This window comes from Medicago truncatula, chromosome 2 (genome assembly GCF_003473485.1).
Source record: "Medicago truncatula cultivar Jemalong A17 chromosome 2, MtrunA17r5.0-ANR, whole genome shotgun sequence".
Taxonomy (NCBI): domain Eukaryota; kingdom Viridiplantae; phylum Streptophyta; class Magnoliopsida; order Fabales; family Fabaceae; genus Medicago; species Medicago truncatula.
The window spans coordinates 42,987,421-43,008,855 of record NC_053043.1 but is presented as its reverse complement, the minus strand read 5'-3'; the positions used below and the strand labels follow the sequence as shown (position 1 = coordinate 43,008,855).

Below are 21,435 nucleotides of genomic sequence, written 5' to 3'. Positions count from 1 at the left end.
CTTATTACAAGAAAAATATAGAAAAAGGTGTTTGGTCAATAATTTAATTCTTGGGAATATTTTTTAATTTTTTTTTCATATAATAGCTAAAATATGTTTGGTTTGCAATGTATATTCTTTGGATTGAACATTGTAATTATCAAAATACCCCTAATGTCTATTCGGTGAAACCTTCAAAATATAAAAGTGTACGACTCTATTTTACATTACCTTCAAGATTTACAAAACATGCTCATGAAAATGTCCATAAATTATCTCCGGATATTCTTCTACACAACTTTAATTTCCATTGTTCATTCTAATCGATGAAATTGCTTATATTATTCTTTTGAATTAAATAAACATTTGTATATTCCAAACAAAACAAAAAACATTTGTATATTATTCTTTTGAATTAAATGAACATTTGTATATTATTCTTTTGAATTAAATGAACATTTGTATATTCCATTGTTCAAGATTTACAAAACATGCTCATGATAATGGATATTTGAAGGCTAACAGTTACGTATTCAAAAATGGCTCCGAACTGATAAAGGGTAGTAATGGATTTTCAAGTAGTATATGGTCTTATGGTTCCTGGGAATACAATATTCCTATCCTCATTTCATGGGAATAAAATTGAGAAGAAAGTGGGGGATCGTGGGTGTTTCTTGGTTCCTGGGTATTTCTTATTCCCAGTTTTTTATTTTGTTCCCATTTACCAAACAAAGGTATATTTATTTTCAGCCTTAGATTCCTACGAATGTTTTTTTCGGTAGCAAAACAAACGCCCCCTTAATATTTTTAGATGGATGTAACTTGCTAATTTACATCTTAATGCTTTTAGATGGGTGTAAATTAACAGTCTTATATATATATATAAAATAATAATCCCCTTTCACCTAACAAAAATAGTAAACCTTGGTCTATTGCTCATCAACACTGCAATATGGGAAAGAAAAAATTTGTACTGTGGCTCGTTAAAACAGGTTCTCATTAATATCTTTATTTACTATTATTTACGATGAATTATAGATAAATGAAAGACAAATAGACAACCAACTGTGAGGCTAATCTCTTTTAAATGACAAAATCAATTATCTTAAACACAACATTTATGAATATATGAGACATAACAATGCATGACTCTTTAAGCTCTTTTATAGTCAACCGTCTCTAATGTTAAGAAGCTAAAAATATCAAAATTTGATGATATAAAAACATGTTGATTATTAAAACACGGTTTCTTGTGTTTTAATCTCCAAATTTTCATAATTGCCTCAATTTATATAGAGAAATGATATTTGTACAACCATTTTGTGACAACTTTTGGACAACTTTCTCTCACATACTCACATGATTTTCTTTTCCTCTCTCTTACTTTTTCTCTCTCCATTGTTTTTGACCAATAAGAAGAGAGAAAAACAAAGTTGTCATCAAAGTTGTATGAAATGGATGTACAAATATCACTACTCAATTTATATATAGTATGTGTTTGGGTTCTTCAAAAATCACATTATGGTTGTGAGTTAGGTTTTAGCTTTATAAAGTCAAGGTGAGAATGCATTGGGAAGCAAGAATGATGATCGATCGATTGTGTATCCACACGGTTTCACTGTGTATTGTATCAATTTTTGAAAGTTTTATTATAGAGTTTGTCTAACATATGCAATATTACACATGTTAAAACAATTAAAAGTAATATATTTAATATAAAATACATAAATTTTAAGATAAATTTGTCATATTAAATTGTTTAACATGTGCAAATTTACACATGATAGAAAACTCTTATTACCATGATTGTTTGCACCCATTTTAAAAATATGAGAAAGAAAAAATTATTATTTACAACAATGATAATAATTGTCATTTACAATTTTCGCGGTAAAACCGAATCATGTCCTTTAAGATTGTAAATTCAAGTTTTTACCACTGAATTGACCCCTCTTAAAAAAAAATGTTTACACCCATAATTCAACTTAACTATAACAATGTTAAGTGTTTACACCCACTGATCAGATTGCACACCATTTAGGTACACATGGGCATGAAATAGTGTATTGGGAAAAACCTGAACCATATAAATAAATAAAATTTAACTCTTCAAAAGAGTTTATGAGAAGATGTATCCCTACTTTAAATGTCGATTTTGCAAAGATGAATTAGGTTGTATTCCAAAAATAAATAAATACTAACCACCTCTTATTATGTTTATGAATCCATACGAAAATGAAGGGGAGAAGGAAAGGAGGGAGGGAGGGAGTATGGCCATCGTATATAATACATGAATGAAGGATAGGAGATGACAGCAGTGGAAGAAATTGTAAGATAGGAAAACGTTAAAAGTAGAGAATCTGAAACGTCAAATCAGTTAAGTAGGTGGGGTGCATGTGTGACTTGGATCTTGTTGGAAACAAAGAAAGATAGCTAGATAGATGTGTGACTTGACTTTAATCTTTGTTTGCAGAAAACAATAATAAATGAATGTCTCTTCTCTCTTTCTCTCTCTCTCTCTCTGTATCAATTCGGACTGTCACTTACATTGTTGCCAATTTTTTAGTAGGACCCTCGCACCCAAATAGCCACAGATACAGATTCCTTCATCAACCAAACCAAACAATCTTTAACTTTTTCTTGCATTGCATTCCTACCTCTCTCAACTCACAATTTTGGTTGTAATTATCCATTTTTGTTACATCCCATTACTCTCTGCAAAATTGTCTTTAGAATCCTTTTAAATATTCATAATTATTTGATCTATTGTTATATTTTCCTATACTATCATATGTGGAGTACTACCTCGTTCCTCTTTTTTTTTTTTTTTTTGTCAAAATAAAACTACTTCAATTATTATACTTACTCTTTCACATAAATATTAAAAAAAATTACCGCCAACGAAAGTCGACTCAATCGGTAAGAGAATGATTCATGCCCTGCAAAAGTGTGAGTTCAACTTATGTCACCGATTTATTAATGGATACTTTATAATTACCTCTTTCATCATCTAATACCCAACTCACCTAAACTTTTATCTATTAAAAAAAATCTATATAGTATATCAAATTTGTTCATTATATTACTAGATGTTATTACTTTGTCGCATAATATAAGTTATTTTGGTAAAACAATATCTTATTTTATATATTGTTTTACAACATCACTGAATTCCTCCCCTAAAAAAAACATATTGAATTCTTAATTTTGTTCTTTTATATCCTCGTTATTTATCACTCTCATATTTATACTTTTGTAATATCTATTTCGTATACCGTTTATTAATGAAGTTAACGAATGGTGTGATTTTAGAAAGTGAAACATATGTTTTGAAGTCGGCGGGTAACTTGGCCATCACTTCTCTTCTGGTAGAGATGTAATAATTAATATCTTCTCTCACGGGGTGGGAATAGTGAAGTCTCGTAAATCTGAGAATCTGGCATACTTTACATCTCCAAAATGTGCGCTCTTATGGATTATGATCATTGGAAGTGTAAGATCAAACATGTTTATCGACTAACTATTGTGCATATAAGCTTACACATCTGGTTATGAATGATATTTTGGCTTGGTGGAGATGATTATTCCTCCTTCTCTTTAGTTGTTACTGTTTGATCATTGTATATCTTCTATGTACTTGTTATTGTTTAATGATTGTAGAGGGAGTTTAGTTCTTTAGCTTTCGTTGCGATTTTCAATATCTATATAAAAAAGCAAATAATAATTTTTATGAAATCGGCAATATTAATCAAAAGAGAGAAGAGCAATTTTCCTAAACAAGTGACTAAATTGAGGCGGGCAAGCATCATAACACGTAATATCTGAATTAAGGAGCAACCGCACACTGGTTAGCTTCTCAATACAAGTGTCGAACAACAATTTCCCAATCCAACTAAAGAAGAGAACGAATTTTGACTACCAAAGCTCTGCCCAAAGGACTAACCACATCCAGCTTAAACTAAGAAGTGCCGAGGATAACAGTGTTGCTCAAATCCAGGGTTGCTATGAGAACGGCAAAGTCTGTATTTCATTATTCAATGAAAACACAATTTATCGGTCGATCATATACATTTTGAGCTATCCAACTGAAAAACATCAAATTTGCACACTTGGTTCGTACAAATTTCTTGTTTTATTCATTTTCTTTTCGCCTACAGTGATCAATATTTTATTGATCTAAGACTGAAACCAGTAACACAGTCTTAGAATGGTTATCTTGGGAGCACAAATATCAGGTTACACAAAAGGAGATACAACTTCTATTCAGTCTCATAGTTTCCGAACTCGAGAAGAAAACACACAAGATAATATACAATTAAGATGGATCACAAAATTTGAACTCTTCGAAGAAAATACCGAAGCTCATTTAAACAAATATTCATTTCCAAAAGAATATATGAATTTCAGTCACGCCACATTCTGATTACCATAAAGAAAATCAAAATGTTGGCAACGTCCTGATTTACCTACAGAAGATTGAACTAACTATCAATGAATTCAAAATCGCTTACGGAAGCTAATGAACATAATTCGAATAAAAATATAAATGGACAGGATCCGGTCCAGCTCTTCAAAACAGAATTCTCTTTACATGGATAGACATTTGTAAACAATATGCTTTGATCCAATAGGTATGTTACTCACCTTAGTTTTTACTATGTTAGTCTTCCTTAGTATACTGTTCTAAGTTTTAAAGTAACCATTTCCCTGGTGAAACTCCAACTAGCCTAAACTGTAAGAGTAAATGGCAAAAGAATGCTAACTTGTCAAGTATACTTGTAAGAAGACTCAAAAAAGGGGCAGTTCAGTGCACCATGCACTCGACATTGTAGGGTTTGAAACCGGTTGGATGTACATGATCTTAACTGCATGAGCAGAAACTATTTCTGTAACTGGATCCTCTGAAGACCAGGTCACAGGGAAGGAATCTTATCTTTGCACCAGGGTTCACCCTCTGTACAGTTGTAAGACTGGGATGGGAATAATGTGAATAAATGGTATCTAGCTTCAATTTGCTGTTTGAACTATATGCTACTCTCTTCTCTCTGTTAATACTTCTGAAACTCTTCTGTAGAAAAGAACATAGGCAGCTGACGACTTTATCTTCTCCTTGCTGATGGGATAGACACGGCTATCATCAAAGTCATACCATTGATCCCCACCATGCTACATTAAAAACAAGAGCAGAAGAACATGAGGAAGAATATTAACAGTTGCTTAAAGAGCTGTTTATTTAATTTTTATGTATAATAAAAGCCATCAACAATTTCAGAAAGAACATGGTTATGTCGATTGTCGACCACATATGAACGATTTTTCATAATATTTAGTGAAAAGGCCAACGAATAGAGGCATAAAACTCAATCCACAGTTAAGGCAAAAATAATGAGTTGTCAAAGTCTTAAACTGTTCTTAATGTTTCTAGAAATTCAGTATGTTCTATTGATTTCTCAGTCATAACCCAAACTACATGCTTAAAAATGAAGAGGACAAATATTTAAAAAAAAAGAAAGAAAAAAAAAAATAACAGGTACTTACATGTACAAATGCGGTATAATGACCACCCCCCATGCTTCCAAAATGGTTACTGATAGCATAAAGTGTGTAATGATAAGACTTCTGGTTCCCATGGGTAATATAAGATGACAAATCAAGATTATCCACAGGGAAGTCAACCAATGTCTCCAGCTTGTTTTTCATGAATCGACTATATTGAAACCTCTTGAGATGAATGACCAAAATTTCAGGAAGTCTCCAAAGATCTAACTTCTTGCTAGCTTGACGATGATTTTTACAGCCAGGACAATACCTAACATTACAGAAAACTGCACCTTAGATACTAGTAAGGCTGAAAGATATGTAATTCATGAAGAATGGCCATGTTCCAAGTGTATATCCCTAGTATATAGAACATAAAAACAAAAGACCAGAAATAGTTAAATGAAGTGTTGACACAGCAATACTTTTAGACGAAGTCCAGCAATCATGTTTTCCCAGATCGTGTTTAAAAGTTTAACATTAAGAAAACAGAAATCCAGTCTAAACATAAAGATATTAGATAATATAACAGAAGGGAAAATATAAAGAAAATAATTATATTGAAATTTTATCTGAAGATAAAAGTATAAATAGAACCGTTAAAAAAAGAAGTGTAAATAGAAATCTAGATAATTATAAAACAAACACCTGCCCCTGCCACTAAGTGTAATAGCAGACATCATAGTAGAGTTATGAGTTGAAAATATAAATGTTGTGCTCATATGCGTCTGAAACTAAAATTATTTGCTATGTATAATAATCCCATCCATTTTAAAATATTTCTTAGATCGAAAAAAGAGCGACAGGCATGCACATCAAAGTTCTTTATATCATAAACACAGTAACTAACCACATGTCTTCTGGTCCAAGAGGTTCTTCTTGCAAGAATGTTTCAAGGCACTTATACAGAGAAACTGGTTCTTGAGGTCTCTTTGCTAAAAAGCTAGACTTGCAGACCTCAGGCAACGAACTAGAAAGCTGGGTGTCATATTTTTTAATCTGTTTTTCTGACCAACATACAAGCACGTGCAGCGGATTTAACCCTCCATTTACTGTAAGTGGCTCATTCATTAATATTTTGGAATTCTTGACAGTCCCCTTATCATCTGTTATGTAGAACTCCATTTCTCCATCTGAAGGCGTATCTAACCCATTTACAATGGTATCTGAACCAGAATCTGCAACGCCTTCAATTTCCGCAACTTCTTCCGTTCTCTCAGACACAACACAACTCTCTAAAGTTTCTTCGATCAAATCTTGTAATGGATGGAACCACTTCAGATACAAATTGCGGAGATCAGATCCATTTACAATATTACAGAGACTAGCCACAACAGGAATTCCAAATGCCTTCCAATTTGGAGCCAATTTCCCGTAGATATATTGCCTGACAGAATTATATCAAATACAATCTTTATAAGGCAAGGAAATAACAAGTGTTACCATAAAGAAAGTCTTTATGTGAATCTAAGGGAATGATATAGTATTTGATTATAAGTCAGAAAAGCTTTGTGAAACAACCTAGCTTGCAAATGACTCGATATCCTTTTATTATTCTAAAAAGGAAAATGCTAACAAGTGTCCTAAGGGCATTGTTTAAGCATCTAAAAGTAGCAACTTTTGCATTGGAAATTGTACGGTTATGACTTTAATAAGTGTTTGACTTGTATTTTCAAGACATAATTTCTTTTTGTGGGTTCCTTAAACAATGCCCTTAGGGCACTTGTTAGCAAGAACCTTCTAAAAAAGATGCCGTGCTTGATATTGCATTTGCTACCAACAGATTTCAGAACCTCAGTACACAAAATAATGGGAGGGAGGGTAGAACCTCTCTCAAGGCCTTGTAAATAAAACTTAAAAAGCTATTGGATTACAATGAACTGGACAATGCAATATGTGATTTTGAAATAGATCAGGTAAATGAAATGGTAGAGAACCATTGATTAGAGATCTAGCCAAAATTACAAAAGAAAAAAATCAGGTTTGAAACTATTAAAATTATACAAAAACATGGTAACTTAGATTAACATCATAACTGAAGTCTTCCCAATACTACAAGCTTTTAAATAATTAACATCATAACTGAAGTCTTCCCAATACTACAAGCTTTTAAATAATTAATTAATTTACATTTAACCATCACTGTGGAATTAAATATCAGAATCAAAATTCTATTTAATGAACTCATTGAAAATTATCCTTTTCAATGTTTAAAGGTTAACCAATTTGGGAAATACTATATGTAAGTCCGGGACTGCTCGAGAATTATCAAACAAGTTTGATGAAATTAAGACTACTCACAAACAAACATTCTCCTACGGAAATTTTAATTCAGATTAATTGGGTGCAACTGTTTGACTTTTGCATACAACTTAATTGCATTGAAAGCAAGATATCTCAATAAGTAAGAATTAGAAAAACCCTAGTTTGGATGAATTTAATCATAATGAAAAGCTACAACACTAACAATGCAACCATCAAACTGCATTTAGATAAAATAAGTAAATAAATAAAACTTTTAGGGTCAGCTCAAATTTTTTTCTCCAAAGTTTTGTGGACATCGGTTAAAGTCAGTTGATAATCAATGTGTTTGAGGTAAAAAAATTGTACATATGTTCCCAGTTTTTCCAGTTAAAAGGTTCGTCTGGCAGGACTACTTTCTAGAAAAGTTGCCTGTAATTGTATTCAACTATTGTAGCCTAAGATTGATTTTGAGTGTTCAACAGAAACAGCTCATGACATTCAACAGTGTGCATCACAAAAAACAACAAAAAAAAAGGTCGCTCTTTCATGTTTAAATTACTTTTGTCATCAGAAACATATTGACTTACTCCTCCATTCGTTGGTTTATAAAGACGACGAGAGGGGTATCCACATTATCTTTCGGAAATCGGTAAGCAACTAGTTTGTCAGCATCTCTGATCAATGATAATGAATCAGCTGGATCTTCAAGGAAACGTATGATGCGGTTGTTGTATACCTGTATCAGACCCTAGCTTCAGACATCATAGCTTTTTGCAAGATTGAAATGTATCAATAAAGAAACTCTAAGTAGAGGGGAACTGAGTTCAAATTTGAGTTTAAACAAATAAGTTAAAAGTATATACCTCGGCTACTAATAAAGCCTCGTCAGGTCCCAAAGAGCATGCAGTGCTAAGAGCACGAGTAAGATCTTCAAATTTTCCATGTTTTGGAACAGAAATTGTATATGGTGATAATTGAGACATTCCATCACAAGTGTTACTAACAACGGTTAAAGTCATTGTCCGCATTGTTGTTGAAGGTAGGGGCAATGATAAGTACATGAATGGATCAAATGTCACAGACACCTTCCTACAAACAGGACAAACTAACGTTGATTTATATTGGCCCTGCATAAAATGGTGAATGTGACCCACAAAGTAAAGAGTTACCATCAGGAAGAATAAGTAACCAAAATATTCCACATGAACATAATAAAGACAGCAAAGTTCATCTCAAAGAAATCTTTACAAAAAAGGAAAAAGCAGTCTTCTAGAAACAGGAAAGGAGCGCAGAGCATTCTGTATCATGAATTAAAAATCTAGCACATGTTCTTAATATTCCAACTCCTAACACATCTAACTACTACTACCATAAATTCCTATCCATTTTAGATTCCATTAATTGTCAAGATTAAAAGACCACTTAAAAGTAACAGCATTCAGCATCAAATGCATATTTATAAAAAAGGTATTACGACTTGATATCGTAATACCCTTGATCATTTATGAAAGCCTCAATGGTTATTGTTCAATTTTCCCACCTCTCACATAAACCCGTTATTCTTGCAAGATATGTCCCAACACACACACTTAAAGAAGTTAACTGTAATTTTCGAAACCAATTCAATTGTATCATATGATACAATTATCAACATGATACATGTGATGTGAAACTTATATTTGAAGTGTACAGAAATTAGATGACTAAATGATCTGTCCTAAATAATATATTGTCTGTATATATCATCAAGATTCTCTTGGATTGACAATAATCAAGCTGTGTTTTCTTGAACTTGTGAATTTAGCATGACAGACAGAAATAAGAACCTCAGTCATAGTCACAACCAATTGTTTAAAAGTTTAAACTCATTAAGCAACTGTTTTGTCTAAATTTGTAAATGTCCAAGTAATTATGAATGTGCATTATATATCTCAGGTTTTTATATTGGGCCTAACTCATCCTTACAAAAATGGCTTGTAAGGTGAGGGCTGCTTAAGCTTTTCTAAATTTGTAAATGTGCAAGTAATTATGAATGTACGTTATATGTCTCAGGTTTTTATATTAGGCCAAACTCATCCTTACAAAAATGGCTTGTAAGGTGAGGGATGCTTAAGCTTTTCTAAATTTGTAAATGTGCAAGTAATTATGAATGTGCATTATGTGTCTCAGGTTTTTATATTGGGCCTAACTCATCCTTACAAAAATGGCTTGTAAGGTGAGGGCTGCTTAAGCTTTATAAACACTACACATGTCATATCTCTAAGCAATGGGGGACTAAACCCCTTCACACCATGAAGGAAACACAAATGCCGCATTTGGATGGCTAGGGGCAGGCCGCAATGAAGGTGGAATTTCCAACAATAAGTGTTACAATTAGTAACATGTTAATATTTCTACACTGTACAGATTCTCAGATTACTGCTAATCAATTAGGCATTATGTATTTACTTGTAACGCAAATATAAATGCAAGTTTGCATGATCTGAGTTAGACACACAAAATTACAAATTCTATATGGTATCAGTAGTCATATTATCCTAGGGTTACTGTTCATTCTTTTTTTCATTAAGCTGTTCTAGTGATCTTCCTTTTAAGCACCATTTTCCATCAGTACCGGCTGTGTTCAGCAGTTGCACCTGTTCCTGTCAGATCCAACACCGACTGCCACCACAGATCGAATTGGAAACCTCCGGAAAGCACAATAGTGCTTTCCCCACCACCCCTATGCACTGTCACTGTCCAGGCGCATTGTGTACAGCTTGAGGAGGAGTATTAAAATTAGTTATCTGTTAATATTCCTAGAATGTACAGATTCCCAAATTAGTGCTGATCAATTAGGCGTTCCGTTTATTTATTTGTATGTAACACCGTTATAAATACAAGGTAATCTAACCTAAGTTAGACACACAATTACAAACTCTAAGATAAGTTTCTGTAAGAAACTATAGATTTATCAACAACCATGACACTAAGAGGTTCTTCCCATCATGTATCATTTATGTATCAATAATCAAGTAAAAATTTGCATAAAATGAGATGAGTACATACTTGGCACACATCAACAATGACTGAATCATTGCGAGCCAAATGATAATTCCAATATTCATCGGCAACTTCTTCATCTGGTCGACCATCTCCATCCTTTGCTTCTACGTAAGGCTTACATTTAACACGATTTAAATCTTCATGAAGTCCGTCCAATAAAAATGCAAGAAGCTCCTGTTGAGAAAGAAATATACATACGCAAATATTGTAGACAATGTAAGAATGCATGGAACATGAACCTTGTAAAGCCAAAAGCTTAAGACATAGAAAGAAAGGGCCAGATTAACTAACTTGGGAATCATGCTGATTAAACCCACTAAACTGAGGTGCAAATCTAGCAAGCTTTGATTTGAACATCCTTGGTGCCACAGGACTTGCGCCAGGAGCCCATAACTTCCTAAGTAAATCTCCAAACGCCGACGCTATCTCACCCTGGCAAAGAAATGCCGAGAAAGGAATATTTAGTGACAGACATCATAAGTGTAAAAGTATCCCAGCCATAAATCCTGACACATAAAACTAATAGATTATGGGTAATGAATAAATAGTCACATACATTCATGCCCAATGGGTTGTCAGAATTGATTTCTCTACTATAATCTTCCAGAAAATAGTCAACAAGCTTCGGCGTATGTGTTAAGCACTGAAGGGAACTGTTCATAAAGCAAGTATTTCCTAGGTTTTGTAATCCAGTTAGTCCCAAGGAACCAGCTTCACCAGGGCCTAAACAGAATGTCAAAGAACTCGCACGCGTACAATCAGCAGTACCATTCATCTTCATTGAAGCACTGCCAGAATCTTTTTTCCCTTCCCTACATCTCATTGAGTCTGACAACCCATAAACTTGCAATTCCAGAAGATTCTGTATGTATCGACATAGTAAAAGTTAGTATGGCTCATAAGGGAATTCAATCACATTCACAGCCAATAGTTCTCATAAGATACTGTCATTATTGTAAATTTTGATAAAATCCATAAAGAGGGACACACAAGATGAGGTATCAGAATAAAAAACAATTTAAAACACTCACAGAAATTTGAATAACAATCACTTAATGCATTTATGCATACAGGTACAATAAGGTAGATTTGAATATAACACTCTAGCATCCCTCGACAAATCTAATGTAAAAGGTCAATTCTCACTACAGGACACAGGTTGACACTTGAAATAAAGCAGGAATACAAAATGTCAAAACTTAACATTCAGAATTACAAACAAAAACTTCTGAGAAAAAAGCATAAAAAGAAGAGAGAGAGAAATCGTTGTATAAGGAAAATCTGAAGTAAATAAGTAACTTCTTAAAAAAAACTATAGTAAACAATTGTCCAAAATCCAAACTAATATTTGATCACATGTAAATAAATTCAACTGTAATTAGACCTTAACTATTCTATCCTGCACATTTACTGAATAGTGTTTGCAATATAGCAATCAAATATCATGCATCAATATAGAAATACCAATTAACACAGATCATATGCTCATAATAGTCTCTACATAGGTATCAAAGTCCTACGCAATAATTACAAATAAAGGAACCCAAGCAAGAGTCATAGGGAGAAGAAACACAGTGCTTGTCGTGTACAATAGGACCTGCATTCTAAACTTGATACAGTTCTTTTTCTATAAATTTAAAAACGTGTATCTATCAACTACCCAAAACTCTCAATCTGCAAAAATTGTAATCTTAGACAGAATGCTTAATCATCAAAGGGTTGTGGAACATAACAGATACTCATCACTGACATTGGAAAAAGGGAAAGGTTTGAATCAAATTTCAACCTAAAAAGTTAAATTACAAAGACAGGCATGAATGAAAACATATTAATTAAAATCTTGTACCGCATACCTCCTGATCAGACTGCCTTTGAAAGTCTGTGGGCACATGATTTTCGCCATCACTAAAAAGCAAGGTTATATGGCCTGAATAGTCCAAAATGCGTAACTGTACAATAATATGCATCAAAGTTGTCAATTTAGTGCAGTAACAGTTGAATTGTCCAATCACAAACACACATAAGTCGAACTGTAAATATAATATTGCATTACCATCTCTGAATCCACACTGAACAGTTTGCAGGCTCTTTTATAAAGCTCAACTGTATTGTCCTAAAAAGAATGAAATGAGTGTGAAGAGCCGATAGAATTTGAATAATAAGAAGATAATGAACAAATAAAATCCATGATTTCTTCGTGATGTGTGAATTATAAGCACTTGTGTTGAATCAAATTATCCGATATTGAATATACACTTGTATTGTGTTTAACATTGTCTTCAAAAACTATAGGTCTTAGCCCCATCCAAACACAATGTTTCACCTGAATGAGGAATGAATAATACGAATGCTTCATCTCAACCAGTCCTTTAATGAGTATAAAACAACAATGATAGAGGACATCTAATGTATGTCTAGTGTACCTAACATCTCAGTTCTCACTTCTCAGTATTCCATGAAACAACATAACTACACATTTACCAAATTAAATGCCTTACTACTAGTTACATCATGGACAGGAAACATGCTAAAAATAAATTGAAAGGGGGGAGGTAGCCACAACTAAAAGAGAGACACACAATAATATACCTTTTTGCTTATTCTTACTTCAAAGGAATTTGTTTCCCTTTGAACAGAAAGCCTGAGCTGTAAAGGATATACATCTCCCATATCAGTGTCGGTTGCTGAAAAGCCTTTGTCATCTTTCGTTGCATTTTTTGAATCACTATGCCTAAATGAAATATCAAAACATGTGAGAATGAAGATATGAAGATGTAAGTACAGAACAAACTACATATGGTGGATTTCAGAAAACTTTCGTCAGTTGCATCAAGAAGCATGAACTACAAACTATTTCTTATTGTGAGTCAACAACTAAAAACCGATACTTGCAAAAACAGCAATAAATCTCTGATCCACTTATTAAGGAACATACTATTTGATACTGGAAATTATAAATCAAGAGTATAAACAAAGACAGATATGCTAATTTAGTTATTCACGAATACAAAATCAGTAATATGTCCTTATAAACTGATTTCATCAATCGTCAAATCTATGTATAACTAACATTGCCGGTTGTTTTAAAGTTTGAGAGTCACGTGTATTATATATGCCAAGCAGAGCAGTCAAGTGTTACTCATATAGGCGATAATCACATATTAATGGTCAAGTGAGCCATTTCTATAGAAAATTGGAGAGCGAACTAACATAGAAGAATAAATACCCAAAATAGTTCAGCAATTAACACAAAAAATAATGACTGCACTAGCCTTCTCATCCATAACATCAGTCCTAAAGTATTATTCTTTTTCCAACGAAACAGAGTAATTAATAACGTCAAAAAACAGGACCTTGGATACGAACGGCTAGAATAGTTTAATAAATCGCAAAGTATCAATCCAACTACTTAAATCACACAAAGTTATAAGATCATAAATCTAAACCATATATCGAAATCAAAATGCTGCATCATGGAACAATCTAACTTGAACCTAATTTAGTTCAACTTTAAATTTCCATCATTGCTCACACAAAAATCAGATATAAAACAACAGAATCGAATAAAGCACTCACCACTTGAGTGCCTGCAACCACATATCACCAGAAACCAAAGCAAAATCCCTACCAGAAACACCCACTTCACCATTTTCCAGAATGTTCCGTGATTCTTCCTCTCTCTGAAGATTAAACACGAGATCTGAGCTGAAGATGTTGTTAATTATCTTCATAGGACCGTATGATGAACCCGGCGAAGATGCATATACAATCCCCTTCTTCTTATCCAAATCCACTGGCATTGCATCTTGTGCATCCTTCCACCACCTGAAACAAACACACACAAAATCATCCATCAACGCTCTTCAGAGTTCACACATTCAATCAATTTCTTCAAATCAATTCACACAAACTCAAATCACATCGAAATCATAGAAAATCAAAGTGAATCACAAGAGTAAAATCATTCAATTAAAAACAAAAAAAACTTCAAAATTATGAAATTGAATCGAGTTTGTAAGAACCCTAACCTGTGAGGAACAAAATAAACTCGTTGATTGTTGTTGTTGTTGTTTGAGTCTGGTTTTTGAGTGTTATCTGAAGAATCTTCTGAGGAACACTCCATTGGGTAGAGAGAGAGATAGATTTTGAATTGGGTTCGAAAAAATGGAGATTATGATTTCAACATTTGAGAGAGAGAGCGAGAGAGAGGAATGGGATTAGAGAGATTGAAGAAGTAACGCAAGTGAAAGAATGCAATGCAAATTGCAAAAATGAAGAAAAATGCAATACTAGTGTATCATATGCGTTTCGGAAATTTTATTACACATCATTTTCTTCGCCAACAAATCAAACATTTAAGACACTACTTTTTTTTTTTTGGTCATGAAAAAGGTGTGTGTTTGTGTTTTTTTTTTTGTGTTAATAACGGATTTATGGGGAATATGCTCTGATAATATACAGTGAAATCTGATATAAAAAAAAAACAAATTAATTAATGTTCCATTTAAAAATCAAACTTAATTTTTTTTGAATAGTTTGTCTTTTAATAAAGTTAATTTTTTGAAGGATTTTAATAAAGTTAATTAATCATTAAAAAAAAAGGTGTGTTTTTTTTTTTACCAAAAAGATGTGTTTATTTATGAACTACTTTATTAATTTTTACTGAAGTAAAATATTAATTGAATTCACACATCTTAAATATAGAGTAATGAGAAATTCTCGTTTTAAACCTAAGTCATTACACACATGGCTCGTGTATATCAACGTGTTTGCATTGATATACATATTTTATGAAATATTATGTCAGTTTAACTTGAATCTTAGTAATAAAATTTACATTTAATTTAAAACACACTTGTTCCTAACACAATTTGTCAGCAACAATAGTTTTAATACGTGTAGGCATATCAATAAATAATTGTAAACTAATTAAAGATGTGATCGTCCTAGCTAAACTATGAACAACCTAGTTGGTTTTTCTCCTAATAAACTCAAAGTTGAAAGACATTTGTATTTAGCAATGACATAGCTCCCTTGCTCATCCCTGATGCACATTCCTAAGCCAACTTTGATTCTTGCTCTATCCAACGATGCACCAGCGTTGTATTTGAAACAACGCAAATTTGGTTTCCTCCAATTAGTACAGATAGGTTATTGCTGATAAACCATCGTCATTTTACATATTGTTTGGGCAATTGAAAAATAGGTGTCCACTATCTTATAACATGCATCACGCAGTTTACACCACGACCATGAAGTTTAACCTGCATGGAAAAATGGTTCTTGCAAACTCCCCGAAGTAAGTTTTGTACTTTAGAAGGAACTTGCATTTTTCATCTCATGGTTCCAGTCAACATGATATTGCAGAATGATACAATAACCAGTTGACTCCGAATACACATCAATCCTCTCATGGTTCCAACTCCATTTATAATGAAGGATAAACTCTACCATTAAAATCTGTAGAATTTTTTATACGTCTCCGGCACTTACAAGATTTCAAATAAATCCTATGTCTCATATCCTCGTTTGATCGAACATCAAATCTACCATTTTGAGATCTTTCAGCTTGAGGTCATGATCACTTTGATTGCTTATGAAACTCATGACACCTAACTGATTATGGTCCCAAAGAGGAATATTGCTGCCAGTTTCAATGCACCACTTATATCCCCTTTTTACCACATGTTTGAAGCTCCAAGTACTATGCCATATATAACTTGGATTTTGTCCAATTCTTGATTCCATAAAGTCATCATGCAGGTATTATTTAACTTTGAATAATCTGATAATTATATCCTCTGATTATTCATGAACTTCCAAGTTTGCTTACCTAGCATAGCATTATCAAAAGCTTGTAAGTTCTTAAACCCTAAACCCCCCATTATTTTTGTGAATGCTCAATTTTTCCTATGACATCTTGTCTATTATGCCCCACCAAAACGAGTTGAACATTTTTTCAATAAAAAAAAAGTAATAGTTTTGGATAGATAGAAAATACTCATGATGTATGAAGGAATATATTAAAGCACCGATTTGATCAAAACTTTTCGCTCGACTTGTGAAAGGTACCTAATACTCCACGAGTTGATCTTCCTCCAAAATCTATCTTTAATGAATTTGAAAGTTTTTCAATATCGAATATAAATATATATGTATGTATGTGTGTGTGTGTGAGTGTTGTGTGCGAGCATATGACCGTAGATAAAATGTTAATGTATAAAACTTCTTTAAGAGATAAAACAATAACAATAATAGTTAATTAATATTATATTATGTGATAATGTATTAAATGCACTTTTAACCCCCTTAACTATTCAAAAATTGTGATTTTGGCCCCCTAAAAATAACAAGTTTACCCCTTGATTTTACAAAGTGTTGAATTTTTTCGCCTTTTATCCTTGACTTTACAAAGTTAGGGGCCAAAATTAGTATGTTTTTGTTGAGGGGCAAAAATCGCAAGTTTTAAAAGTTAAAAATGCATCTAAACCATAAGATTATCAGGATAATTTATGCACAGACAAAGTTTAGTAGTTTTGAGCATGGTAAAAAGTATAGTCTCATTTAAATTATCTTTTCTATATAATGTGATGGACCCATTTTTTTCGGATATATAAATAAATAGATAAAACTACATAAGCAATCAAGTTTGAGTGTGGGTCCTACCTAACTCGTCACCCTTTGACCAATTTTAGTGGCTTGAATGATGACAATTAGGTTTCACGAGAGTCAAAATGGATTCTTGAAGTATGGAATTAATTTTGGTATTTTAGTTGCTTTTGAGTAGAATTTATTTTGTCTTCATAATTAATTCTACTTAAAGTTTGAGCTTGTAGATTAGGAATTTAGAATTGATTTTTACAAATAAATTTAAAGTCCAACCCACTTTTATACGAATGTAACTAAACACAAATCATTTTACTTTCAATTCATTTTTAGTTAATATCGATTCTACAAAATCAATTCTTCTCACCGCTGAGTCAAACATACACTTATACTATCTTTTGCAGTTTAATAAAACGATACAATATTTTTTACTCCCAACATTTTTCCCTAATCACACTACTAGTTAGTAGTAGAAACCTAAAAAATTGAACTAAAATCTTTTTCGGGATGTAATAGAGCCTCTAAGCTAGAAGCCCTTCTTTTAGTAAAAATTAATAATCATTTTCATATCGGAACGTGTAACAAAGTAGCCACAATAATAGTCCTTCAATGTAGCAAAATTATAAAATAGTCACTCATGATGCATTTCGTTAGTTCAAATAGTAGTTGCAGCGAATTTTCATATTTTCGATCAAGAAATGCATACATCTCTCGTGCCTACTGTAACACTCATATTTCTATTAAAGCAATTAAACATGCGAATAATACATTTATTCAATAAATAGAGGCTACGTCATCATCTAAAATTCAAAAAACAATAAACATGTATATAAACCTCAATAGTCGCAGCGCAATATAAACCAGAGTAATCCAAATATACATGTCATGAATCAATAATTACATCAACATAGATGCATATCAAAATCCCAATATACGGGTAATCTCCAAACATAACAAAAGTCCAAATAAGCTAATCTAGACCGAGACAGCAAGCCTAGATCAGAGCCGACTAAACTCTAACACTGATATCGGAGAAAGCTCCTGATATCCACCAAGCACAAAAGACTCACCAAGCAACTATCCATGCACAACGTCTACCCATCCATACAGACAGGTAGGCGGTCAAAACCACTGCGGGTAAGTATTACATCATCATAATCAAAATAACAGTTAACATGAATATTTCAATTTAAACATCATGCACTTGATCAATAATAATATTCTCATACATATACTTACATCAAAACCCCAATAGCTTACATCAATAATCACCAATCACATGTGTTATGAACAAATATCAATTCACAATTATTCATACACAATCACCAATCACATATATCAATAAGACTCATGTCAAGATATGCACCTATTGACACATATATGCATGTGGTACCAAATCACCTCAAGGTCGTCACCTGAATCCAGACCACCAAGGGTCTCTGCAAGACCGAAGTCCACAAACTAGATCACAAATGATCTCTGCAAGGCCGAAGCCCAAAACTAGATCACAATTGATCTCTGCTAGGCCGGAGCCCAATAATGAATAAAACATCATATAAAATCTCAACACAACTATGATGCATGGACATGTACAAGGACTCGATAATGCGACAACAATCCACAATTTTCACCTCAATATATAGGACAACTCCCAATTATATTGATTATCTCCACAACATTTTCATTATCAAGAAAACATGTCCATACACAATCAATTCATAGTATTCATCATCACACATCACATGATTATCAATAATCAACAATGTCATTCAACATCGACTATCACATATAGTTTCACCATTTCAAGCATTCATTACATTCTAGTAAGATATCATACACACCTCATGATAAACAATCATATCCAATACAATCTTTCAATCATACAACTTCACTTAGTCATATAAGAATGATCACAATAATTCATAAGACAATTGGCTCAAGAAACATTTTCGACCAAAAACCATATCAAGTGGCCACCGGCCAACATGGATAAATCTCAAGACAAAACAACACAAAGATTCACTAGACTCCTTTTACACAAGGTTAATTCTTTCATAAAAACACCCCTAAATTATTAGGATAAAGTCCCTATACTTACGAATAAGTTTGGAAACAATTGGATCAAAGAAAATTGCATTTTTAAGGTTTTTAGAAAGACAACATCGTGGCACGTTGGTTTCCCATCGTGGCACGATTTTTCCAGGTTCAGAAAGACTGAAATCCTGATCAAAATCGTTGCACGATGGCCCTGAATCGTGGCACGATTATAGTTTGACAGACAGCCCAGATTTTCAACCTCTACGTTTTCGCGCATAAAACTCAAACCGTTAATCCATTTTCGATGCCGTTTTCACCTACGTGTTCATGACACTTAGCCCTATCTTAATGTACAGAAAAATTCAAGTTTCAACAACCCCAATTTCATTTTCCAAGGCCTTACACAACACTCATTTTTCCAAAACGGTTAACAATTGAATTTTCACCCGAAACCCTGATTTCTCCCAAACGACTCGACTACCACAACTACAACATAAAAACATAAATTTCATCAAGTTTAACTCATCCAACCAGATAGACAACTCAGTCAACAACTTTGTATATCAAATTTCACTTTGGGTCCTTCACATGAACATCTAGCACAACTTCACCAATACAAACAACCACTTCATAAAATGGAATACCCATAATATCATTCAACAACAACAACATATCTAATTCAACAATACTTCATTTAGACATGAATTCAACCATAATTCAACAACACAATATCCCAATCCAATAATTTGAGCAAAACTCATAAGTACCCATTTTCACCAAACCAACAACAACAACTTATTTCTCAACAACAAATCAAGAATCATGCATACCCAAGCCATGAATAATCATCCACAACATCACTTAGCAACAACAACAACAATTGATCATGAAACTTATCACAATTTATCAACAACATAGCATAATTCACCAATTAAGCATATTTTCAACATATTCCATTTTCTCATACTTTGAACATGTAATTCAACTAACAACAATTCAATTATCCATAACTTCATACATCTAAACATGCCATCACAATTAGAGCACGAATTTCATCATTTATGAACAATTAATCAATTCACCCAAATAAGCACTTTTCATACCATAATTGAAAATAACAATAAGTGATTATGATGAATTCTAACCCCCTTACCTTAGTTAGGTTAATCTCTATAGCTTAGGCTTCAATTTTGCTGCTAGCTCTTCTCCCAACCTTTGATTCTTCAAGTCCTCTTCTCTCTAACCATTTCCTTCTCTTGCTCCCACTTTCTCTATCTAACTCTCTCAAAAATATCTTATGAAATGAAAGTGTGAGGAAATTTCTCATAAGACTAGGTTTTTGTAGTAAGTCCCATAAATGGGCCTAACCCTCAACTTAATGGACTTAACTCATTTCTATTCAAACAAAAAATATTTCTACACTCCAAATGGTAAATCACTAATAACGGTCAAATAACGGTAGAATATCATTATCGGTCACTAAACGGTAAAATCTTAATTTTACTCTAGTAACTTAGTAAAACAATTATTCTCACTAACCACTAAAAGTAATTCTCATCGAACTTATAATTTTACCCGTTCTCATAAAATGACCAAAATACCCCTAAGTTCAAAATGACTAAAATACCCTTCTAACATGGAAACCCATGAAAATGCACCCAATGATGAATAATCATACACAAACAAATAAAACACGTAATAAAAGTGATTAAAATAAATAAAACGAAAAATCGGGTATATACACCTACACCCCATTTTAATACTCCCACGCTAACCAACCACGTTTCAACCATCTAATAGGTCTCAGGCCATAGAGTTAAAGGAAGCATTACAGAGTGCACAATCAAAGATTATTTTGTAATTTCGTTATATTGATAAATAATTGTAATTATTCGTTACACATTCAAAAACAAAAATGACTATTTAAGATAAGGCTTAATTGCTATTTTAGTCCCTTAACTAATTTTTTGGTATCGGTTTGGTCCC

General features: G+C 32.8%; 1 protein-coding gene across 1 annotated transcript; it reads right to left on the bottom strand.

Moving 5' to 3' along the window:
- Window positions 1–4,321: 4,321 nt before the first annotated feature.
- On the bottom strand, window positions 4,322–15,133 carry LOC11422624 (ubiquitin carboxyl-terminal hydrolase 8). Its single transcript, XM_024776638.2, has 13 exons — window positions 14,835–15,133; window positions 14,383–14,631; window positions 13,396–13,537; window positions 12,860–12,919; window positions 12,660–12,755; window positions 11,363–11,668; window positions 11,098–11,238; window positions 10,810–10,980; window positions 8,625–8,888; window positions 8,349–8,497; window positions 6,368–6,904; window positions 5,518–5,788; window positions 4,322–5,145 (listed from the first exon to the last, which is right to left on the bottom strand). The coding sequence occupies exons 1-13, from the start codon at window positions 14,927–14,929 to the stop codon at window positions 5,011–5,013; spliced, it is 2,616 nt and encodes an 871-aa protein (XP_024632406.1). The 5' UTR covers window positions 14,930–15,133; the 3' UTR covers window positions 4,322–5,010.
- Window positions 15,134–21,435: the final 6,302 nt, after the last annotated feature.

Coding starts and splice junctions, on each gene's coding strand:
- LOC11422624 (XM_024776638.2), bottom strand. CDS start 14,929: ATGGAGTGTTCCTCAGAAGATTCTTCAGATAACACTCAAAAACCAGAC. Junction 12,756..12,859: donor TCAGTGTGGATTCAGAGATG/GTAATGCAATAT, acceptor ATTATTGTACAG/TTACGCATTTTGGACTATTC. Junction 8,889..10,809: donor TCATTGTTGATGTGTGCCAA/GTATGTACTCAT, acceptor CATTTTATGCAG/GGCCAATATAAATCAACGTT.